The 25,915-nt window shown below is 48.6% G+C and overlaps 1 protein-coding gene across 2 annotated transcripts in view; it reads right to left on the reverse strand.

The window, feature by feature from the left end:
• The window catches only part of LOC8038026 (adenylate cyclase type 5), a 330,452-nt gene that overhangs the window by 93,092 nt on the left and 211,445 nt on the right, over window positions 1-25,915 (reverse strand). For both annotated transcript variants that reach the window (XM_040223491.3, XM_040223492.3), the window contains one exon: window positions 6,250-6,925. In XM_040223491.3, the coding sequence (XP_040079425.1) occupies window positions 6,250-6,925 (676 nt within the window). The remainder of the gene's footprint in view (window positions 1-6,249; window positions 6,926-25,915) is intronic.

Raw genomic sequence — 25,915 nt, forward strand, 5'->3', positions numbered from 1 at the left:
AAGCCAAGGTTTACGATAACAGTGCGTTCGCTTCGGTGGTCCGTGTAGTGGTATTATACGCTGCTTTCTGCAACACCGCGTCATGACGAAGAGCTGGAACGGTCACGGTCTGTGCTGGGCTAGCGGTTGACAGAAACCCGCATCGCCCGCATCGGCACCGAGTGCACTTGGGCTGTTGATGCTCGAGCCTTTCATACGCGGCTTGTCGCCAGCTGATCCTGCTGCTCGACGGTGAGGAAGCGGCGAGTGTGACCTCTGAAGTAAATGTAAATCCTCGTTCATCCAGTTATCCAGTGTCAAAGTGTGGAAGATGTCCAACGTGTACTGAGGGCGGGAACTACGAGCGTTTTGCCTTGCTTTTATAACCGAAACCAGACCAACGAGATAACTGCCTTGCGTACTCCAAAATGACGCAAGCAATAAGTTTCAACAGGTCGATTACGTCACCGCGGATGTAGGCGAGACTGTGCACTGTTTAAACGCTTGCAGTATCCACGAGTGCTACCAGAAAAACGACGTCAACAGAGAAGGAGCTCGCGATTTTAGCATAATGCAGTGCCACGGGCTCGTGAATTTTCAATGTGGCTATTAAAAATATATATAAAAAAAACGCATCAGCGCCACATTAATGATCACGAATAACACCGGTCACAAACTCCCAAGCCTCAACGCTTCGCTCGACACCAACACGACATACGACAACAATCTGCATCAAAACGCCCCAAAAGTGAAGGCGTCTGCTCCCGTACGCGTACTACAACTAGCGGAAGTGAAGTGTTGGGCGGATGTCCTTCACAATAATATATATAAAATATGCCTTGCGCAAGTATAATTTCCATTGATTATTGAATACGTACTGATAAAATCCCAATCATTTGTTTTTCTATCTGATTCAAGCGAGTCGGACTGCTCATAACACTGGTCGAGCATGAAAAAAACAAAAGTTTGAACTTTTTCATGGCTGGTTTAAGATTTATTGTTAGTGCATCGTTGTTTTTCGCAAAGGACTAATTTTACAGATTTTGCCTCCATACTTTTTAAATGCAAACAGTTCTTACATACGGCTGTCCATTGTGCCGTGTTTTGTGTCTTCTTCTATAAATCGGTAACGATCAGCGAACAAAGAGCTCACCCGTACATGTCAAGCATATATACGCCGCGGGGAGAGTCCGTTGTTAGTAGGAAGTGTCGGGCGTAGTGTCGGTGTTGTGTTTGTGTATGTGTCGCTGGTGTGTCCTACGTGGTGCTCGTGTTGTCTGTGATGTATGAGAGTAGGAGAGTAGTTCCCAGATGTATGAGAGAAGTTCCCAGCGTATTAACCGACTCCTGCTTTTTTTTCATTGGTTGCTAGAAATCGCACTAGGTGGCGCAAGTTACCGCCCGATTACAAGAGTTGGCTTGAGCTATTTATCCATGTAAGTTCAATATTCGCTTTTTTTTGTTTTTGTTTTTGTCTAGCGGTTTTGTCGTAGCTGCCGACGCCACCGACCGCCGACGATGCACGTGGGTACCTTTGCACGTATACCTACGTCCGCCGCTCGGAGACTGTTTACTGTGCATAAAAGACATCGAACGAGAACGAACGCGTCCTGTATGCTTTCAGTTCGGCTGAAAGGCGCGGCTGGCTGGGCTCGTCCCTCGCCTGTTCTCGGCTGCTGGCCGCCATGTTTCATAAGGAACACGTTGAACCGTGCTTCTCGGAAGGCAAACACGGTGTAGCGTGTTAACTTTACACAGCACCTCATGTGTAGACGAAAAACACAGATGGCTCCGTGTAAAACGAACACGTTTCGACGTGTCCGCTATGGGACAACGGTTTACACGTCTGGGCGTGTTATTTTTGCTAAAAGTGTACCCTCTTGACCTGTAACTTACTAGAGACACAGCATTTTGTTTTCTACTTATTAATGCGTCAGAATCATAATGCTCGTTTTCAGGAAAACCCGGCGGTGTCTTTCGTTTGTCAGCGCGGGGGAGAGAAGTAGAAGGTGACGCCTGCGACGCTCCATTGGTTCGAACCGCTGACTTTAGCAAGCGTCGACCTCTTCTTCTCTCCACGGCGCTAACAAACTGAAAAAAAAAACCTCCGGATTTTCGTAAAAACTAGCCCTTTCATTTTCATCAAAGTGACGCTTACAGCTGGCACGGAGCCAGATAGGAGGAGGCGCCGTGGTGCGGTAGGATGCGGGTGTACTCAGTTGCCGCTCTGCCGTCGCCGGTTGTTCTTCGCTCTGGGTTTCCCTTGTAGCGATGCGTGGGCTGTGACGTGTGTGTGTCGTTAAAACGATGGATGCGGTTCCCTCTACGAGCGATATGGATGACCATATTGAAGGGCGTCGACGTACTCTGACAGGCAGAGTACAGAAAAGAGGTGATAAAAATTACAGCAAGATCCGTTGGTGCATTCTCAGAAAATGCCTCAGCACGACTCTTGGGAAACGCTGACATTGACCCAGCATCGAGGCCAAAAGAAGGCAGCAAAAAATAAAGGAAGCAAAAGATAGGGCTAAAACAGAAAGGTGAAGGGGTGGGCGTTAGCGATCCCCAAAGCGGGACGTGTGCGGCGTTTCCCAAGGGTCATGCTGACGCATTCCTTATGAATCCACCTATGAATATTTCTGGAATTTTTTTTAAAGCGAAAGCACCCATGGAGCGAAGCCGGCGTTATCTGATGGCTGTTGCAGCGAAAAACGGCACCTAAATATCCATTGACTGAACAAAACGGCTCCTAAATTTCCACTTGCTGAGCGAAACGGAATGTAAATTCCCATCGGTTGCAAAGCGGACTTGCCCCAGAAAAATTAAAACACAAAGAAAAGCGCAGCAACGCAGATGCCTCGTTACGGAAGCCAGCGGGGCGCTCAAGGCCGAAGCGGACGCACCTCAGAAATAAAACACAAAGAAAAGCACAGCAACACAGATACTTCGTCACGGAAGGCGTCGTGAAGCCGGCGGGATTCGCCGCGCCTGCGCAGTGGGGGTGCGTGATGTCACCGCCGGAGCGCCGCGTAAAGAAGGAAGACGTGGCGCGCTGCTTGTTGAAATGCGCTGCGTGTAGTAATGCTTGCGCATTCCTACATGTAAGCAGTCTTGAGTACATTTGCCGAATTTTTTGTTTTAATGTTATGGCACCGGCTGAGCGGCATCAAGTGGACGGCACGCGATTTCTTTTTCGCGTTCACTTTTATAGGGTGGTCGTGGCGGTGAACTAAATGTTAGGCTATCTCCCAAACTATGTGCCGAGTTAGAAAATGTGCAGACTCGAGAGCGTAGATCTGCAATACGCGATTTCCGTAAGAGGGGTTAGGCAATAAAGGCCCTTGCTTGATAGGACTGAAAAAAAAAGGCAACGTACAAGAAAGAAATGGGGAGCGTCTGACCGCTCCTCCAGATGGGTAGAGCCACGCTATCGCACACGCCCCTTCAAAGTCGCCTAATAAAACTTTCTAGATGGAGCAGCTATATATCCGAGCGGGGACCCAGAAACCGAAATTTATCTTTCACAAAATTGCGCATTTATTTTATACGTTCAAACTTCAGTTCCCTTCAAAGTACTTTTCGCCTGACGTGATACACTTGTCGAGACGGTTTTTCCAATGTTCAAGACAGCCTTTAAACTTTTCCATCTCGACACTTCACCTTTCCCACATGGGCAAACTGTTTCCCAGTAAACACTTTTTTCACCCGGAAAAAAAAAAAAAAAAGTCGCATGGGGCGAGGTTGGATAAATAGTGAGGTTGGGGTACTCGGGGGTCATACCATTTTCGGTCAAAAACTGATGAACACTCAGCGCGGGTGGGGGTGCTGTCACGGTGGACAAACCAGTATCGTGTTTTGCTACAACTCTAAACGCTTCTCCACATTTGAAAACTTCCAGATACAAGCCTCGGTTGGCCGTTTGACCCGGAGGAAGAAATTCCTAGTGCACAATCTCTATCCCGTCAAAGAAACAGTTGAGTATTGTTTTCACGTTAGTAATCGCTTCCCGTGCTTTCTTGTGTGGTGGGAAGTTGGCAGTTTTCCATTGACTGGATTAATATAGCGTTTTGGTTTCGTAGCTGTAGCACCAAGACTCACCTCCAAAAATGACACTGCTAAAAAGAAAAAAAAAAAAAAAATCAGGTTCATTCTTTAACTGGCCGTTCAACGCGCAGCACGCAGCCAAGCGATTGCCGTATTGTTCAGGTGTGAGCGAGCGAGGCACGATTTTTTCTGCATATCGTTTCGCACACCCTCCGATAAAATTCGGTGGGTTATCGAAGATGGCTTGACGAATTCTTGACACAGTTTCTTCAATTCAGCTAAAAAAAGGACGCCAGGAGAGAGTTTGATTGTCAAAAAAAATTTGGTCTCGTTGAAAATGGAAATGCCATTCGTAAACTTGTGTTTTACTCAGAGCAGCTTACTGGTAAACGATGACTCTCTTTAGCAGAACAACCGTTTCCGCCGCAGTTTTCCTGAACAGGAAACAAAATTTCACTACGGCACGTGGTTCGTATAAATCAGCCATCACGAAGTGGGCAAACGCATCGAAAAAGCTCCAAAAATAATGAACGGAAGCCGAACGCATGGTTTTTCAAAAACGCCGACTGCTACACTGATGCGGACAATTCCCTAGAAAACGCATCTTGGGGGGGGGGGGGGGGGGGGGGGGGGGATGTATTACAAGGAGCCCGCCGTCCATGAAATAATTTTGGTTACTCTGTGTTTTCCGAAGAGAAGAGAGAGAGAGAGAGAGAGGTAAAATGATCTTTCGGAAGTACCACTCGAACACGCGAAACAAGCCCACAGTCATGCTTGCAATTCACGCCTCCGTTCAAAGGTGAGCGAAAATTCGGGGGATGCGTGCTCGTTGGACCAGTCTTACGTCTATCTTTCGCCACGCGCGGAGAGCGAGCCCGGACGACGAAAGGCAGACGGTTAATCGGTCCGGCGTGCGCGTAGCTCCCACTGCGCTGTCAGCTTCGGAGTGAACAGGAGGTCGAAACATAGCGGGCTCTTTGTCCCAGCTTGTTCTCCGCCGAGCTCAGTGTTTACCTAACGTCGGGCCCGTAAACGAGACTATTTGCGTCAACTTCCTCGATCGAGCCCGGGGCACATATTGGGCACGTGCGATGCGTCGGGGTTCGGCTTTAACTTGTGTTCTATCGGGGCTTCGTCGAATCAACGCGAGTTCCAGCCGAACACTTACGCAGCGTCCGGTTGCTTCAGCCGAGCGCTGCGTCAGGAACACACACTTCGTGTTATTGTTGTCCCCATGGCTTCAGCTCTCAACGTAAAGCGACGGTTGAACCTTCTCCTAGAGAGCCTAGATGTCAGAGAGGGATCAACCCGAATCACGAACCGCGTTCGCAATGTAATGCCGGACGCCTCCAGAGCAGACTGGTCGTTAGTGCGCATGCGTTGCGTGCCGCGTGGTGAAGAAGAAAGCTGGTGGAGAAGCAGGGACGCTTGCGGACGACAACCGCTCTGGTAACCTTCTCGCAGATCATATTGCAGGCGGGGCCCAAAAACTACGTGACCCGACATCGAGTAGTTGGAAACACTCTAAGATCTAGGCACATTTCTCCTCTCCAATGACAAACGCGGCGTATTTTCATCGTGTATTTTCTTCTTTTGGTGAACGATCAGCTTGAACTTGCAGAAACGCACTAAAAAGGACGGAACAGGATAAAACAGATGACTAAAAACTTCGCATAAACATACCTATGCGTAATCGTCTTCTTCGCAATATACTGCAAACGACCTAATTTTCGCGAACTTCGCGAATCAACGCGAAAAATAGGTCCCGCGAACCATTCCGGTAAAACGTAAACACATTGAAATCCAAATTGAGATCCCAACGCGTCGCAAAAATTAAAACCCGCAAATCGCGAAATATTGAGGCCGCGAAAAATAAGCCATTAACAGGATACTATATTGACAATGTGCAGATCGAGAAAAAAAAGCAAAAAAAGTTATGCGCACTGTTCACGCGTTCCGCGAAGTAGTACTTACAAGATTTGGCTGTCGCGGGAAGAAACAATGCTATTGGCGTTTGACACGTCTAGGTCTTGATAAAATAACGTATATAGCTAATCTCAAAAGCACCAAGATATATCTTAATTCAGCCCACACACAAAAGGGAATGAGTAAAGTTCAAAAAGGGAATGAGTAAAGTTCAAAAAGGGAATGAGTAAAGTTAAAGGCGGACTTGTTTTTACTGCGGTTCACGAGCTGAATATGGTTCAAAGCAAGCGTGTAACGTACCCTCTTCCACTGGAAAGCGCCGGGATGGAGCGACAGGTAAGTGGCCAGGTAGGTTCCCGCAAGCAGCACGCCTGCCACCACGCTCTCCTGCATCCTGACGGGCACCAGGGTGTAGGCCGCGTACACCAGAAACAGCGCGCACCACAGGTCCGACACCGAGGCCCTGTCGCGGGCCCCGGGGTCCAGCACTCCGAGCAGCAGCACGAGCGCCACGAAGGACACGAGCACCAGGTAGCTGCACACGAGCAGGTGCATCTGGCGGAAGAAGGTCTGCAGCGTGGCGTACACCAGGGCCAGGTAGAAGACGCACAGGGCGCCGAACACGGCCGCGCGCAGCACGGGGCTCTGCCTCTGGCTGAGCACAAAGTCCACGAAGGCGGCCGTCACGCACAGGCCCGCCATGACGCCCAGCAGGGCGGTCAGGCTGCGCCGGTTCAGGTGGAGGAAGTAGCGCTGGTACAGGGAGTCGATGTCGTTGCGGTGCACGTGCCGGTACCAGCAGAAGTAGTAGCAGGACGTGCAGCAGTCCACCGTGGTAGTGGTCGTCTTGGTCGTCTCCACGTACTCCCAGGTCTCCTTGGCGGCGGAGTCGCTCGAGTCGGACGCCCCGCCGCCAGCGCCGCCACCGCCGCCGCCACCGGAGGCCACAGCCATCTTGGTCCAGATGACGTGCGGTCTGCGCGGGGAGAAGAGATCAAGGCAGGCTGAGTACATGCCTTAAAGACTGCCGAAACAGGACACAAAAAAAAAATGCCGTGTACAAAAAAAAAAAAAAAAGAACAAAAGAAAAGGAGCGTGCACGCATTTTAAGAAACGTGGAAGCTGCGTCGCGCGCGTCAGGTTTCACTGAGGACAGCAAACATGTAAGCAGCACGGCTTTATTCCTCGCATCTTCGCTGTCGTCTTCTCACGTTTCTCTTGACGACAGCCAGCAGAGCCTGTGAGTGGCTGTCCGGATCCACGTGATGAGCACGATCTAAACCTCTGTCGAAGAACGCAAGCGAAGGGTAAGCCTTTCTACCCAACAAGTGAAAAAAAAAGAAAAACAGATAGAAGTTTTAATGCGGACTGGAACCGGAAGAAAGCCTAAAGCATCCACTTCAGGTGCAACAAATGCCGTGCACAGCATCTGCTGTGTTCTCTTTGTACAGCCCTTTACGCGATGTACCCCTTTGCAACGCTTAAAGACCAGGATAAAATGCCAAATCACTGGGCGGTAGACGCATGTGCAGAGTCTAATGTTCTCCATAAGAGATTCTCAGAACGCATTCCACAGTCCAGCACACAATGACGGCAGCGCGAAGAAGGCGAGAAATGGTTTATAGCCTTTAGGTGGGCACCGCTAAATCGAATTAAAAGAGGACTCACACGACGAACGACAGGAACCTTCTTCAACTGTCACTCCAACTGCACGCATGCGCATTTGAAGCGTCTAACTGCGCATGCGCGCTTGAAGCTTACCAAATGCCGGAAAATGATGGAACGAACCTCATGATGCAACAAACGAAAAGCTTCCTCATAGCCAGGTGACCCCGTTTCACGTCTACACGTTGCCTCGAACAGTGCTTACACTGCAGTATCGCGCGTGCTAGTGCCCGCGCTCGGACGCTATATTTGAATGCGCTGATTAGAGCGCATGCTCAAAACCAGCTCAGATTAATATGATGCTAAAACCGGCAATCTTCGGAATGCACGTTAAAAAAAAGAACCCTTGAAGCTTGCCGTCAGCAGGCGCTCAGCAGTGGCGTACACAGCTATGGCCGCCAGGCTATGTTCCCTATATTCAGAATTGCCATGTGTGAAAGTTCTGGCTCTGTGTACTCGATAGCACATTTGGCGCACTTGCAATAACAAAGCTTGGGCAGAGCAACAAAGACGTTAAACTTTTTCCAGAATGTTCTGCCTTGGACTAAACTTGTTTATGTTTCCGACAAAAGTTGGACGGATGAACGCGCGGCTCGCCTCGAGGACGGCAGTGTTTTCGATGACGCGATTAACCCAAAACTAGCTTAGAAATGTCTTATAGTAGGCAATAAAATCGAAAATGTTTGAACTGCCTACGCTTCGTCGAAATAGCAGGGTATGGAGATACGGCTGTTCAAGTCACATGTAAAAAACTCAGATATGCTAAATTACTCAGCAGAGGCGACATGACTAGCTTAATGCGATTTAAAGGGGTACTCCACCAGTTTCTTCATTGTCTCCGATTTGCTTGAAATTTTGCTAAACTAACCAACAAACATTGCTAAAATAGTATCCCAAATAATAGGTCAAATATTGTTTTTTCGCGAAGTTTTTGAATTTACAGTTTTGGTCTTCACCATGTTTTTCAAACTGAAAGTCTCCACTGGCAACAACAACAAAGTGACGTCAGTGGAAGGCAGGGGTTAACTTTTTGGACTACAGCAGTTGTTCACAACGGATTTGAAGCAGTTTCTTGGTGTCAAATGAGGGCTTTGGAAGCTCGCTCCCGTATCCGCGCTCCAGCACGGAACAAATGATTGGCATATTCTATTTTTAGACTACTTGCTCGACTGGCAAGCCTGCCTGCCACTGACGTCACGGCACTGAAAAGTGCGCAAATATTTGAATATTGGTTTTCGCACCATTTTCATTTGCCGATTTCACAATACCTATTATGAATTTCGCGATGCTAAATAGCATACCGGAAAGGCTAAAGGCCGGGGAGTCAGAAAATATAGTCAGTTGAGGTAGCTCAAAAAATCGGTGGAGTACCCCTTTAAGCGTGTTTGTTTTAGAGCGCAGCTCTTAGGGGCCCGTTTCCGGCTTGAGCGGCGTCGCCGTCGGCGTCGCCGTCGGCGTCGCCGTCGCCGTCGCCGTCGGCGTCGGCGTAACCGCGCGGTGCATCATGGGAAATGTCCCATAATGCACCGCGCGAGCCCCCCACCAAGGTCACGTGACCTCGTGGGGGGTCACGTGACCCCCGAAGTCACGTGACTCCCCTGAGGTCACGTGGCCCCCTCCTCGATGTCACGTGACCCCCGCCGATGTCGCGTGACCCCCCGATGACGTCATCGTCACTGATGACATCACCGGCATCCACATCGTCATCGTCATCATCACTGATGACGTCACCGGCATCCACATCGTCATCGTCATCATCACTGATGACGTCACCGGCATCCACATCGTCATCGTCATCACTGATGACGTCACCGGCATCCGTATCGTCATCGTCATCATCACTGATGACGTCACCGGCATCCACATCGTCATCGTCATCATCACTGATGACGTCACCGGCATCCACATCGTCATCGTCATCATCACTGATGACGTCACCGGCATCCGCATCGTCATCATCACTGATGACGTCACCGGCATCCACATCGTCATCGTCATCATCACTGATGACGTCACCGGCATCCACATCGTCATCGTCATCATCACTGATGACGTCACCGGCATCCACATCGTCATCGTCATCATCACTGATGACGTCACCGACATCCGCATTGTCATCATCATCACTGATGACGTCATCAGTGACGTCACTGATGTCGTCGCCGGCATCTGCATCGTCATCGTCATCATCACTGATGACGTCATCAGCGACGTCACTGATGACGTCACCGACATTCGCATCGTCATCGTCATCATCACTGGTGAAGTCATCAGTTACGTCACTAATGACGTCATCGGTACCCGCATCGTCATCACTGATGACGTCACCGGCATCCGCATCGTCATCGTCATCATCACTGATGACGTCACCGGCATCCACATCGTCATCGGCATCATCACTGATGACGTCACCGGCATCCACATCGTCATCGTCATCATCACTGATGACGTCACCGGCATCCACATCGTCATCGTCATCATCACTGATGACGTCACCGGCATCCACATCGTCATCGTCATCATCACTGATGACGTCACCGGCATCCACATCGTCATCGTCATCATCACTGATGACGTCACCGGCATCCACATCGTCATCGTCATCATCAGTGATGACGTCACCGACATCCGCATTGTCATCGTCATCATCACTGATGACGTCATCAGTGACGTCACTGATGTCGTCACCGGCATCCGCATCGTCATCGTCATCATCACTGATGACGTCATCAGCGACGTCACTGATGACGTCACCGACATTCGCATCGTCATCGTCATCATCACTGGTGAAGTCATCAGTGACATCACTAATGACGTCATCGGTACCCGCATCGTCATCGTCACTGATGACGTCATCAGTGACGTCAGTGATGACATCATCGGCATTGGGGGTCACGTGACCCCCAAGGTAACGTGACCCCCCCCCCTGGTTAGTTTAACCCCCCCCCCCCAGTGCCCTTCCCTCCTCCTCCTCAAGAGCTGCGCTCTAATTCGGCGTTACAGGGAGTTGTAAGCGGCTTTCATTTTTTTAATATAAAACGAAAGCACGGAAGTGACAAAATAAATCTGGCACGGCAGGTTCACGTTTCTACAACAAATTGCGTGCATACATGTTTAAAGAACTGTGGCAGTGGCCGCTTAAAAATGTTGCCCAAATATGATTTTATGCAAAACGTTATACGGATAGTAACGGCCGTAAATTGTTAAATCAAATCCCGATAATGAAAGTAGAAAGCTTAGTTGTTAAAAACACTCCCAGTTAATTGCGTTCAGAAACTGCTGCATTGCGTTTACAATAAAGGTAAACAACTATTTAAAATCGCGAGTTAAAAAAAATAAGAGAGAACATGATTAATCACGTCATTGGCTATGTACACATGTCCGATAAATCAAAAGCGACGCCTAAACTAAAAGGCGCCACGACTCAAGCGCTTATTATAAACTTCACACACCCACAAGCTGCCTTTTCTTTTTTTGCCAGCAACAGGAGTTTATGAAGCAGCATAACGTTCAGAAGGTCTTAGAAGGCTCGAAATGTTTCCACTTTTTTTTTTTTTAAATTTCTTTTATGCATCGCGTGTGACTCCCCACGACTCAAATACAAACAACGCAGAAAACACGCGCAAATTATCGCAAACGCACACACAACCTCGCAGGCGGACACATCCGAGGGAAGGCCTACACGGAAGGTGTCCGCACAACACCGAAAGAAGAAGCCGTGGCCACCCTCGGAAAGAAGGGCGATAATGAAGACCTTCCGCAATAGACTGGGCTACGAACCCCGCTCTAGAGTCTTGTCACTTCCAGACGATTCTGCACCCCCGCCCCCCCCCCCCTTCCCCCCGCTCTTGTCCTTCCTGCTCTAAATGGTCGTGTACTACGAACTCTTCCTCCCGTTTGATAACGGCCGGTGATGTCTCGGTAATACGTACACCTCCGTTGCCCCCTACAAAACCGTCAGATTTTGTAAATTGCCCGTAAGAACGAGGCAAAAAAAAAAAAAATGCATCTATTGACTTAGCTCGCCCCCGGAAACTTTGGCTACATAGCGAGATATTCATATGAGAGTGTTTTAAAATAGAGGGCCCCGAGGCTTTGGGTCACCCAAGAAGCTTGAAGCCCCCTATTTTAAAACTGTCTTATTCACGGGGTTCCTATCAAAGTTACACGACTGTAGCGGCAACAGCTCCCCGTATAAAACGAACGTTTCTTTCTTCTATTCGTTTTTGTTGGCAACGCCGGAAGACGTGTTATTAGTTCCTCCTTCGGTTTAAGTGACACCTAGAAAAAACAGAATGTGTCCACTCGCGAGTGCCAGAATCTCGCGATCGTTTCGGCCCCAAACTCTCCAGCTACCTGTCCTCAGATCTTAATCCGCTTGAAGGATGGACCGCAGCGGACGTTACGAGACATAAGAGCAGCCAATCCAGCACTGTGAACGCATCAGGTGAATACCCGTCGCGCGAATCGCTGCCGTCCTACGAAAGGTCACGCGATGTATACTCACGCGGAAGTGGATTGGCTTCAATGGCTCGTAGCGTGCGCTGTGGTCCACCGTAAGGGGGAAACAGAGTACAACGACAGACTCGGTGGTTCACCGTCATCGACTTTCTAGGCACGCTCCGCCAACCGTCTTCCTTCCTTCCTGTCCTCATCGGCATAGCACACAGAAGATCAGGCACTTCGTGGAGACGCCGCGAAGCTCATGCGATTGCAGCGCGAGAAGACGCGGAATAAATAACGAACTTCCGGGACAATGCAGGTGCGAAAACAACACCGGAGATGACGCAGCTGCACTTGTGCATTCGGGAACAGCCTGAGATGTAACGGTCCAAGGGCCCTTATCTGGACACTTGGCGAGAAAGTCGGCGAGAAATCTGGAGGCCATGATTGGTCAACGCCGCACTTGAGCTTGACGCCGGCCAATCATAGCCACCGGATTTCTCGCAGACGTTTTCGCCAAGTCTGTAGATTAGGGCCCCAACTTTGGCAGTTTGGCGCGTTTTCATCGCTTAGCTTACACGACAAGAGGAGGGACGGGGATTCACGTGCTAGTCTTTAGCCTGCTCCCAGATGTGCTTGCGCATATCCAAATATGTACACGCTACCACACACAAAAAGTAATTAAATACAATCCTAGTTACTCGCTCAAAAAGTAATTGAATACGTTTTCTTTACCGATTTTCAAAAGGAACGCGTTACTCTACCTCAAAGGTAGCGAATTACTTTTATCGTTACTTTGACGACCAAGTACACGACTGCTTTTGTTTTATGGTTTATCGTTTTCTTTTCAGTAGTCGTTGCTCTTAACCAGTAGATGCCTTCCGCAGTTTTCATCAGTTACGTTTCCCCGCTCCCGTGAGAATACGTCTCCGGCGTATTCTCTGACTCGCTCGAAGAGACGGCAGTGTTGCGCTTTAGCAAGAGTTGGCGAACTTTGGATTCCCCTTCCTCTTTTATTCTTTTAGCTTAGAAAAGTTCCAAGTTGGCAATGGGATCTGTGCATTTACGCGTTGGCAACATCCGAGTTTACATTCGGTCTGTACAGGATTCCAAATGTTTCAACGAACGAACCTTATTGTGTTCTCTGGGTGAAGGACTTGTAGAACTCGACTGACGTGTTCAGCAATAGACGTGGCTATGCTGTCATACTGTTTAGATGTTTTTGGAGTAGCCCATCTGCCCTTGCCGCAACAGACGCACACTCAGGTTAGAATTAAAACGAGGCTGTTTAAACGTTGCTGTACACGTTACTCCTCAAAAGTAACCAAATACTGTTACTCGTTACTTGACCTTAAAAGTAACGAAGTACGTTACTCGTTCCTTTTCTAGAAAAGTAACTAAATACGTTACTCGTTACCGAAAAAAGTAACTAAGTAGAAGTAACTCGTCCCTAGTAACGCGTTACGTACATGTCTGCGCATATCGGGTGCGCAAATCCGGCAGCTGAGCTGGCTAAACGCTAGCGTGTGAATCACCGGGACGTGTTTACCCAAGCCTCACCTCGCCCCCCGCCACCGTCCTCCGCCCCCAGTATAACACCGCCAATCAGAGTGACGAAAGTGGCCTGTTGAATCGAGTGGCAACTTGGTCTCATTTCATGCTCGTTGCATCGTCAGCTGCATCATCGAAGATAGCTCTCCAACTGAGATTAGATAAGAGGTGAGTCTTCAGAAATCGAACGTGTTCCGCTACTGAATGCTACGCGTGACATCCTTGACATCGTCACGCTCCCGTAGCGCTCCCTCTCAACGTAACTGACAAAGTACTGAACAAGCGAATTCCGATAGCGGTAAGTTTGAGTTAATTCGGGGCGTTAGCAGGTGATCTTTCTCACCTCGCCCATACGTCAATCATTTGCAATTCACGCCAGAGTGTCGATCATTATGCTCAGGCTTTCCGCTTCGTGAATCGTACGTCGGCGTTCATATGCGGAGCGCAAGTTCGTCTGCTTCTTTTGCAGGGGTTATGGTGACATCAGAACGCCGAGTTTTGATTGGCTCTGATCGAAGGATAGTGGGTAGACCCATAGCCTCTTCTATACTGACAAAGCCTGGCAGATCGCCATGAGACGCGGCCGCCGAAAGTGGAAAGGTAGAGCGGTAGACAACGGATGAAAGGAGAGTCATGTAACGGGCGCCCCGCTGCGGAGAGACGCCGAAACACACTTCTCCTGAGCGATGAAATGCCCACTCGTGCACCTCGCGTTCCTTGCGCTTCCTCGCCGATGCAAAAAGCTCTGCGGTCACTACCAGCTTTTCCGAGAAATGCTCTGTGCTGCCAGATCCTCGCGCTCCAAACCTGCAACCGGGCGCTCTATGGCTCCGTCGTCGAACTGCCAGTCTTTGTGAGTACAGAGCAGGCTATGGTAGACCTTAAGGAAGTGTGCTTTGAGGTCTATATTCACTATCCTTCAATCACAGTCAATCGGAGCTCGGCGTCCTGACATCACCACAACCCCAGCAAAAGAAGCAGACGAACTTGCCTTCTGAATAGGCCGATGCCTGCAGTCACACTAGCTGCGGAGCGATAACTGGACTCCTATGCGGGCAGGAACTGAGAGAGAGGAGGCGGCGAGAGCGTGCGGAGATGTCAGAACGCCGAGCCCTGATCGGAATGATTAGTGAATAGACGCAAAGCCGTTGTCTCCACTCAACTGTTAGTAAGCGTTTGAACGCGAAGGCCAAGCGACGGGGTTACAGCGTTCTATAACGTTCGATGAGTGCAGTGGAGACATAGCCAGCTATAGCTTTGCGTCTACCCCCTATATTCATTCGAGTCAGAGCTGGGCGTCCTGACGTTCCCACGCGTTCTCGTCTTTTCCCAACACCACCCGGATGCGAGGCCTTGGCACTGTTCCTTCTCCACAACACTAAACGTATAACCCTGTATATGTCCAGAGGCCGCTGACCATCGATCGCGCCAACCAGGTCACGCGAATATGATGACACATGTGAAAGAGAGGGAGCGAATCAACAGTAGCTCTGCCCGTTATCAGACCTTAATTAAAGGCCGATGACCAGTTCGCGCTTCCCACTTTTCCCTCGCTTCCTCCTCTCCCCTTTTTACTGTGTCCACTGTTTCCTGTTTCCTCCCCTCCCATGATGAGAAGGATCTTCTGCATTGCAGAATCTCGAGTGTGGTCGTCGGCCTTTAAGCGCGATCTGAAGCAACGCGTTTTGTGCACGCGTAGGTAGCGCGCCTCCCGGAAATTGCGTATTTCGTGACATCGCGCTGATTCCTTGCGCCTTCCGGATGTGCATAAGTTTGATGATTTCAACTTTTTCTGAGCGCGCACAAAATCGCGCTGTGGCGTAGTAGGGCGCTCCCCTCCCGGCCAATCTGTGGAGGGCTCCAGTTCCGGCTCCGCGTTCCTTCGCCGACTGTCGCAGATGCTCTCCCCTCGCCCGAAAGCGCACCGTCCTAAGCAACGCGCATGCTTGTGACTCAGAACGCTTACCGGAAACAACAAAAACGCCACGAAATACGCAATTTCCGGGGAGCGCACGACCTACGCGCGCACAAAAACGCGTTGGTTTGGATCGCGCATTAGTGTGACGTTACGGAGGAGAGTAAGCGGGCCTTATCAGTATCGGTGTTGCCCGTTCCCTCTCTCAGCCTCTGCCCGGAAGGATAGAGTTAAAAACGGCAATCAAGCCGTTTTCAACGGGACCTTAGTGAACGACAACTTAAGAGAGGCAGGGCGGGGCGAGTCATGATCATCCCCTTATCGCTCAGCAACCAATCAAATTGTGACGTCAGCCGAAAAGAGCGCCGAAGAACCAATAACGTTGCAAGAGGCGTGAACATGATAAACAGGCCACGCTGTTAGTGACTGCAGGACGGCATTGCTAACATCGTCTCTCGGAACACGACAGCGACAGTTGACGAACGAGCGGTTTTGACTGATGGCGGTTGGCTACAACAAGTGCCAACAGAGCGGGGTTTCGAGTCTACGTGCGCGAGCGAGGATTACGAAATGCCAACCGGAAGCACACAGAGTCCCTCCGCGCCGGGGACCGCTCACTCTATATACCGCCACCTGCGGCGGACTGCACGCGGACCGCACGAGTGTGTCTCTGCGCTTGACCGTCTAGTTTTCGTCGTGCACGGTACTTGCCTAAAGAGCTCCATACAAACGTCGGCGCCAGGACTCGTACTTCTCCAACACCTGCCGCCGCTTGTGCTGCTGCATCTGACAGCTGGCACAGGAGCGGCGGAATGAACGACACAAAACAACGGAAAGAAGACGAAGCAAAAAGGCAGCCCCGTGGAGAGAGTACGGCCAAGAGACACACGGCTGCACACATGCAGCTGCATAGACCCGCTGCGCAAACGGTACAAGTAGAAGTGCGCGCTTAGCCGACCCGATGCCGAACTTTGGCACGCCGCGGCGATTCTGAAACCAAGTCGCACCATGAGATGAAAATACGACAAGAATATCGCATTCTTATTACTGGTTCCGGGTTTATTGAAAGCGAGAGCATTTCTGGCCAAATCCTAGGCACTCTCGCGTCTGTTTATTGGTTTGCAACCAGGGAAGCGGGCGGCACGCATCTATTATATATACGGGATGAAACAAGGAGACGCCAGGCTCTTTAAATCGACCGGAAAATTCGGTTTCTTAACCTATCGCGCTACGACTTTGTGCAGCGTTGCCAGAGATGGTGCACTTTTTTTTTTTTTGTAAAGTTTGCGAAGAGCGAACACTTACGCGAAGGAAAAAGTAAAGAAAGAAAAAGGCTTAGCTCCTATGGAAACGCAGTGACGCCACCGGTCTTCAAACAACACGGCGCCGTTTCGCACGGGAGACAAGAGATGGCGCAAGCGGTCGCGACGCCAACTATAGTCGGTTACAAGTCAAGAAGGTAGGAGAAGCTCCTCCCACAAGTGTGATGCGCCCGTTTCAAATCTCTCCGCAGTCGAAAGAAGAGTTCACTGGAAACACTCCTTGTTCCACTTCAATGGATTCCCACTTGTCTCCGATCCCACTTTTTAAGAAAGCGACCTTTTTATTCATCGGAGAGGGTACCGAGCCCCTGAAAGCAGCCTTTGTGTCCATCGGAAGGGGGGGGGGGGGGGGGGGGGGAAGCTAATCCCCGAAAGTCGTATTTGTTTCCGTTGGTGGGGAGAACTCTAATCTCCCTCTCGTGCCTTCCACAATGCTAAGTCAAAGTCGAAAGATAAAGCAAATATAGTAAAGAAAGGCAAGACCCTCCTCGCGCATTGTCTGCGACGTCACGGAAACGGTGGGACGCTATTGGATGCAAAGGTGGCGGAGGGATATCTGATTCCCTTAGAGGGGCATTTGCCGCTACCTTCTTAACCTGTAACTGACTATAGGGAGGCTGTAGTGAGGGTGGGCGCAACTGAAAACCTAGAGAGCGTTTGCATTTTAATGGCGGCGCCTGAGGGAGAGGATTCGAGAAAGGATATGCGCCAGTGTTGCCTGCAGGAGAGCAAGCGCCCGCTCTGTTGCAACTCTGTTGCTCCATGCGCCTTTCCTCCTCTCGCCTCCCATTGCAAGCAACGAGCGCCTTGGCGCAGCCTCTCTCGCTTCCTTCTCGCTCCGAGAATTGCAAACGTCGAGCGGAGGAAGCAAAGTTGCCAGACAAGCAGCAACGTCCAAGATGGGGAATTTAACATTTTTCGCGTTATAAAAATACTTAACCTATCGCAACAAAACTGGTGGCTATGGAAAAGTAATTATTTATACCTTGTGTAAATTTTTCAAGCACCTTAATGAGCTTTCATGAACCGAGTTAGGAAAGAAAACGACTCCCAGCAAAATTTAGCAATTAAATGGCGTCCATGTCCCGCGATCGCCGATCCAGCAGTTGCACCCACCCTCACTTGAGCCTCCCTAACGCCAACTGCCGCCAACGAACGAGCAGACGACGCCGAGAGCCGGCCCTTTTGCAGACAAGGAACTTCAGTTCCTTTACAGTGGCCTAAAGGGGGTAGTGTAACGAACGAAACCGGAGAAGCGGCACAGCGTTAGAAGACGGCCGCGGGTGGCGCTGGCGCTTGCAGCACCGTCGTTCTGGCTATGGCTCCGGCTTGGCCGCTTGGTCAGCTTGGCTCCGGCCAGCTCCGGCTGATTCGCACCTGTCGACTACACTGTCGTCTGCTAGTTTCACAGTTTTATTCTCCTTCAAACACAAATCATGTCGTTGGAACTTCGCTGGAAACAAATAAATGTTTTTGAGGTATTTAAATGATTATGAAGCGTGTTAGGGTGCCTCTATCTGCCGGCCGATGGAGGCACCCAACGGAGCTGCGGATCGAAGCGCCACCTACACCGTCTTCATAGGAGCGGCCGTTCCCAATGCATGGTGGAGGCTACGCGATAACCACACTACCCCCTTTAAGCCACTGTAGTTCCTTGTTGTTACCGCGCCTGTCTTTTTTCTTTCTGCGACTGTCGCCGCCTGCGGAACGCGCGCCGCTTTTGAGTCGAAAAGATTGTCTGCTAAAGACGCTGGCTCTCGGCGCCGTATGCTCGTTCGTTGGCGGCGTTCGTTGCGCCATCTCTTGAATCCCGTGCGAAACGGCGTCGTGTTCTTTGCAGACCGGTGGCGTCGCTGCGTTCCCACAGGAGCTAAGCCTTTTTCTTTCTTTACTTTTTCCTCAGGTATGTTCGCTCTTCGCAAATTTTACAAAAAAAAAAAAAAAAAGCACCATCTGTGGTCAACGCTGCACAACGTCGTAGCGCGTTAGGTTAAGAAACAAAATTTTCCGGTCCATTTAAAGTGCCTGGCATCACCTTGTTTCACCCTGTATATATACATCGATTATGCATCCAGGGGGCGATGCGTCCGACGGGTATACGATATTTTAGCGTCTGAACGGCAAATACAGTTACCGAGGGTCATATAATATTTATAATCCTACACGAAGAGAGAGACATTCGAATTGCACTAGCGCTACAACAAAAGCATTCGGTGGGTCGCGGGAAGCCCGTTCGCGGGAAGAAGTCAGTTAGATCAGAAAACAGTGTGAATCGGATCGAAGCGCAATAAAAGACTTCAAGCACGTCGCCAAAGAAATCTTTCTACACTTCGTTTCACCCTTAGGTCCAGACGCAGCCGACACTACCAGCAGATGGAACCAACTAGACAATGTTTAAAAAGGACCATCATCTGTTTGCAATGTACGTGCTCTATCATGGCTGAACCAATAATAAACACAAAAAAATGCCTAGTGACGACCGCTTTCGACGCTGCTTGATTGGTACCATTACCTCGCGTCGGCTGCGTTCTGGAATTAAGTTGAAATGAGCATTTTAGCAGCAGTAACCCTGTCCCACTGAGGCAACACGACGGCAACAGCGACACAACATGTTGTGAAACTGTAGGGCAACATGTTGCTCGCTCCCCGTGCAGTCCAACAACCTTGTCACATCGCAGCAACAGCAGCACAATATGAACGTAAACGAAAATGTTGCCTCGTGTAACAACCTTCAAGAAGAAAAAAGAAACAAAAAATCTAGCAAAATTGCGTTGGACAGCTATGTGCTGTCCTGATCGCTGGCTGAGCGAATTTCGGGCCGGTAACAAGTCAGCACAGATAGCTTCGATGGCAAAGCTAGTTCCCTATCAACGTCTTCTTTAAGAGCTTACTTAAATGAAGGCTTGGAAAACGTTATTTAACAATAATGAAGGCCGGCACGCAGCTAAAATAATATTATGAATGTTTTTACTGCGGAATTACGGAAAGCCATTTTCAAAACGGTCACAGCTACGGTTGTGAACGTTCAGACTGGTGTTGAAATTAGAACTGCAGAGAGACGAGCTCAGATTACTTCTAGCGAAATAAAATGGCATGCCTATTCACCCTCTGATAAAGTATGATCCAAATAATCCAAGAAACCAACGATTAAAGAATCGAAGCATTAAAACGACCACTCTGTTCATGATTTTTGATGCTTGGGACATCGAAACAGCCACTACCAGACACCTGAATTGATAAAAAAAATCCCCAGGACATTTTGGAGAATGAAATGATCACATAGCAGGCGGTAAGTAAATAGGACAGATTTGAAAAATATTTATTCTACCGATTGTCTCGAAGGCAGATCGTGCCGATGTCCCAGCTTCTAAGCACTGTCAGTTCAGCTCAACACCACGGTACAAAAGCAGCTTTGGGTTACTGCCGGTTCTAACTTAATTTTACAGTAAAAATAGGAATTGCATGAAAGCAATAACAGGACAGGAACACTTCATACGGTGGCGTAAATCCCGAACATATATCAGCGATCTCACTTTACTCTGTTAAGGCTATCTGCTTTGTCAGCGAATGGTAAACATTATGATAAAATAAAAAGCGGAAAATACTCCCCGTGTCAACTTTTCTTATCGCAATCACTGGTAGTTGTCGTCCCGTGGTAATTTCCGGCTCTTCGGACGCACTAGCACTTCGCAGAGTCATATTTCCAGCGATGCCGCGCCACACACAAACGAAAGTAAACAATCAAGATGGCGGAGTATTCCCCGTGTTGGCCCCGCCGTCAGCGCAATATGAGATGGTGATCCAACAAATCGGCCAGCACGGTTGCCGCGCGACAGCAACATGTTGCCTGACTGCTGTTGCGACCGCGATGTGACAGGGTCACCGGAAACACGTTTTCCTCGTGTTGCCGGATAGAGTTGTCCAACCGTTGCCTCAATGTGACAGTGCCTTAAGCAGTGTAAATATAGTGGTGAAAAATGCTATCGCGATAGCCTGAGCAGCGATTTCGGCAATATTTGTATTTGACAAGAGCCATCGCTTTGCATTTCTATGGCGCTATATGTGGCCAGTAGAGATGATTCTCGTTCCCGACGTGCTGAAACTCTGGAGCGGCGTCATTCTTTTTTCTTTCTTTCTGACTGAGTGTGTTGTCCGTCGGCAGTTCGCCGCAAATATGAATGACAAGGAGATAACGTGAGGCACAATAAAACGGCGAACAGGATGACAGCGCGAGGTTTATGACGCTGCAAGCAGCGCGGAAAGATACTTCATGTTTGCCCGGTGAGATACAGCCTTTATAGACGGGTTGCTGAAGCTGTGCGTGGGCGCCGCCGTTACCGACCTTTAGTTTTTGTTTCCTCTTATTCCGTTCACTTCGCTTCATCATCACCCCAGCAGGACGGGTAATTGCAATTTTTGATTCTACTGTGTCCATCTCCCCAGCATAGGCCTTTGTGGAGGCTCGTCATCGCCCGATTTAGCTGCTCGGCACCTCGGTAAGGCAATAGAAGGTCAGCAATGGCGGCTGCAATCTGGTTCGTGTACAAATTGCCTGTACGGTCTTTCTTCAGCATTCAAAAAGAAAATGTATAAATTGGTTTCCCACTTGCGTGGTGATCTACGTGCGCGCGATTTTCCGCTTATTTTAAGCAGAAAAGGGGAGAAACGTTCTTGCATTTGGGTCATACGAGTCTCGCTGGCTTACGAGCCGAGAAAATGAGGAAGAGGAGGACATGTGAGCGCGCAGAGACCCCAGACTTGCACACAGTTCAACTACTCTACTCAAGTTACTGTAGTTTAACTACTTTTCTGAGTAGTTTAGTAACTTTCCATTACATTTTTATTTCGGTAAGTAGTAGTTTACTTTAATTACTTTTCCCGAGTAACTTCTACTCAAATTACAAATTACTTTCGAACTTTAGTGGTTGTTTTGCCTATCAACAAACCATCTTGCGCAAAAGAGATAAGATGTTGGAAGATCAGCTGATACTTGCAAAGAGGGGGAAGCATGTGGCGTAGGAAAGAAAAATAGATTGGAGAGTCCGAAAACCCCCCAATAAACTTTCACAAGCCCGGCCCGCCCCCCGCCCCCCGCCCCCCCCCCCCCCCCCCCCCCCCACACACACACACACTGCAGCAACACTGCTACCAGGCGCAGGAAGCAAACAGACACGACGCAGGAGAGGCCGAGTAACTGCGGGATAAGCGCCGAAGACTGGCGTTTCTTTGTGTTCCGAAGCTCAAGGAGAGTTGACCCATTTGAAGAAATGGCTCCCCAAAGTAAAAACTCTCGCCCACTGCAGAAGGGGCACACAGTGAATCCTCACTCGAAGGAGGCAACAAAATGCAGCACCTGTTGCGAAACTCATCTGGTGCTACCGTAGTTTGTGATGTACTCCAAGAATCAAGTGCTAACGGGAAACGTAAAGGGAACCTTTTGCGTGACCTTTCCTCCCAAAACTCCGAATATGCAGATATTCAAAGATTCGAAGATCGTTAGAGAAACGTTAGTGATTCCCTCAACGTTTTTATGTAAAATATAATAAACAACCAGTGTTGGGAAGTGCTCTCAGTACATGGCACTTAAAGCACTACTATTTAGAAAACTTGTACTTTACTTGAAGTAAATTCTATGAGCATGTACTTGTACTCTCCGAGGAAAGTAAAACTCCCGACTTCAATGTACATTCCCCGAATTTGAGAACAAAAATGGCGTATCGTCGTGTGAAAACGCGCTCTTTCAAGACGTCATCTGGCCAGTTCCCTGAGTGAAGTAATGGCGGCTATAAGACCGACAGAAATAAATGCCTTATAAGTTGATTGTCAAATAGTTCGTCAGCGAGAGTAAAACAACTACTCTGTGGCGACTTGACTTTATACAATATTTGCTGCCATTTCCGTAAAAAACTGATGCATTTCCTATCACTCCTAAAGCAATGCATACCACTTAAAAAAAGAAAAAAAAGGAAAAAAACTGTACAGGGAATGAAAGGGCATCATGAATGATTGTGTTAAAAGTACTTGTACTTTACCTTGAAATATATTGTATTTTATAGTAGGGTACTTCAAGTAGATTGCAACCGGTGAACTTACTACGTACTGGAAGTCAGACTCGTACGTAACGCGTTACAAATAATGGAATACTTGTAATCGATTACATTTTACTGTAATTTTGTAGCGCTTCAATTACTTCTTTAAGGAGTAACGATCATTGTAATCGAATTGCTTTTTTCGCTGTAATCGATTACAAAATTACCCATTACAATCTTCCTCAATTTCTTTTCTTGTTTATTCTTTTTTTTTTGGGGGGGGGGGGGGGGGGGAGCGTGCTGTAGTCATTCAGTTCTGGGCAACGGTCAATTTTTTTAATTTTTTTTTTCGAATTTACTAAGCATTGGGTTTCGAGGAATAGTAGGCCACTTCACTTTGCTTCTTTTTCCTGGGCCCATCCTTTTTTTGGTATACACCGGATACTACGTTCGGGCATGAAAAATGACCTTATCCAGCCTCTTTGGAATAAGGTATTTAAACAGCGCTCTTTTTATTATTATTTTTTTACATGAGGGATTGGGTGTGTGGCGTCACTCACTCAGCTTTAAGCAAAAAAGGGTCAAGGCTTTCTTCTATCTTTTTTGTTTTTGAACAACTGAGCGCGAGATTCCAAGGATTATTCTACCGTATATAACCGATTACTTTAGAGTGATTTTTTCGATTAATTTTTTGAGGTTGTAATTGTAATTGTAATCGGTTACTTTTTACAGCGAAGTAATTGGAATTAAAATCGGTTACTCTTTTTTAGTAACGTGTACAAGTCTGCTGGAAGTACAGAACCTCTCATTTACTTTGTACTTTGCTTTAAGTACTTTTTAGATGTACTTTACGCAACACTGTAAACAAGCAAACGCTGTCTAAAAATCAAGCTCAGTCAGTGCTACACCTCAAAGTAGAAATGACACATTGGCAGTACATAATTGACCAAACAAACAAGAAAGTACAAGACAATTAGGCACGCGGAAGCAGAACCAGCTATTAAAGGGACACTCAAGCGGTTTTTGGAGAAGCTACTTTTTGGTGCGATGGTGTTATGGAAGTGTCAGTGAATGAGTATCTTCAGTTTTAGAAGGCAGAAACGCCTATTAATCACGCAGGAATAAAATACGTGCGGACTCTTTTCTGTACTTGCGAGGACCAATGAAATTATCGTATGTTTGAAAATTTTGGCGGTCTTTTTAAAGTTTCGCTAAAAAAAAAATGTTCAGTTCATATAAATATGTTGTGCATGATAATTTTACAAGACGTAAAATATTTCTAGTTTAGAATACGCGATAGCGCAATTATCGTTTCACAAACAAGGGACTACGTTTTCTATTTGCCTTCCTCCGCGGGGGGTGAATTCCCCGTTCCCCAGGGCAGCGCCAGGGATGCCCGGAAGCGCACGTATCTCCGCGCGTTGCAGGCCGGTCGTGTCGCGGGCCGGCCGGCTCCTTCTATCCGCAAACGTGGCGTCGGTGGTGATCGTCGGAATGGACGGCCTGGTGAAAGCTCATCGTTCCGCGTAAAAGCGCTATCCTTGACTGTGAATTTTCGTCGTGTTTCGCTATGATAACCCAACACGTACTAGAAGGGAACATCCACCTACTCGTGCGGCGATGTCGTGGCGGCACTCTCAAGATAGCAGAAACGCCCGTGCCGTCGTGTTTGTTTACTTCGACTACAGTGGTGCTTTCTAAGCATTTGTGTCCTCGAACATCGCCCGGATTTCTGATTTGGCGCATTTCATGCGTGTGCTCAAGTTCAATGTATTACTGGCGCGTACCGTATAAAGGATACGAATTTTCACGCGTTTTCATCACCGGAGAAAAGTGATTAGTGTTAGCAATCCTGAACGCTCGCAACGTCTATCTGAGCACGAAATCATATTTCTACGTTGCTATATCGCTGCTAAAATTACATTGTCTTTTATAATCGTAGAAAAGGTGTGTGGCGATATTTGTACTATTGCAATGTCGTGTATTAGAGTCGTGATCGTCCAAGACGGCGCTGCATCTTTTTATTTTATTTTTTTCATTCGCTGTACCCTGCAAGCCTATCAAGAAAAAATAATAAAGCTTTAGACTAGAAAACTGTCTGTCTATATTCTGTTACGGCATTGGGTAGCAGTGCGTCCCCTTTTTTAGAGGGGCCGCTGACACAGCTGACGGCGGCGTACAGAAGCGGTCGCCGTGCTGACGACCCGCTGCGCTTGTTGTAGTGGTTACAGGTGTGTGTACGCGCGGCGCAGTGGTCGTTCCGGTCGCTCCGGTTGCAACGGACGCAGTAGTAGGTACGCGCTCGTTGCACATGTCTGAACCAGCCTTCCCCCCGTTCTCCCGAGGCGAAAGTCAACGTGGCGACATCGTTTGACATCACGCACCAGAGGTAACGCTGCGATGTCAAACGTTGGTTTGGTTACGACTAGCCCCAACCGCAAATCGAAGAACGCCCGAAAAGGTCTGCGTTTCGTCGTCCTCGGAACCCGAACATGACTCCGAAGCGCTGCTATCGTCCACATCGCACGTCGGAGTGGCGTCATAGGAAATCATCCCCAGGTCGGCTGTCCGCCGAAGAACTCTTCAACCTCTAACGGCGTCAGGTCCTCGAGCGTAGAGAACTCCGCTGACTCCGCCATGATCGAAGCACGAATGACAAAGAGGTTCGGCCGATGCGGCCACCTCGGGATCACTGCGCGACGGAACGTCGTCCAACGCCATTGGCCCGAGATCCTTTTGATAAGCGTGCGACGACCAATGAGAGTGGTTTCGTTTTCGCAAGGAACCGAGGTTTGGTGGCCTTCAATTACATTTTTATTAAAGAAATAACCACCGTATGACTATACTTTTTGGTTTTTAGGGATACTTAGGGCGTCTAAATTCAGCTGTCATTATCAAAACACGAACTCAAAAACCACTTGACTGCCCCTTTAAAGCATTTCTGTAAAAAAACAAGCCGATACATATTTGGCTAGAACAATTTCGCTAATGGATCAAAGCATTTGTACCTTATTTCTACCATAAACACGTAAAAGTAACTT

This window comes from Ixodes scapularis, unplaced genomic scaffold (genome assembly GCF_016920785.2).
Source record: "Ixodes scapularis isolate PalLabHiFi unplaced genomic scaffold, ASM1692078v2 PGA_scaffold44__24_contigs__length_19508400, whole genome shotgun sequence".
Lineage (NCBI taxonomy): Eukaryota > Metazoa > Arthropoda > Arachnida > Ixodida > Ixodidae > Ixodes > Ixodes scapularis.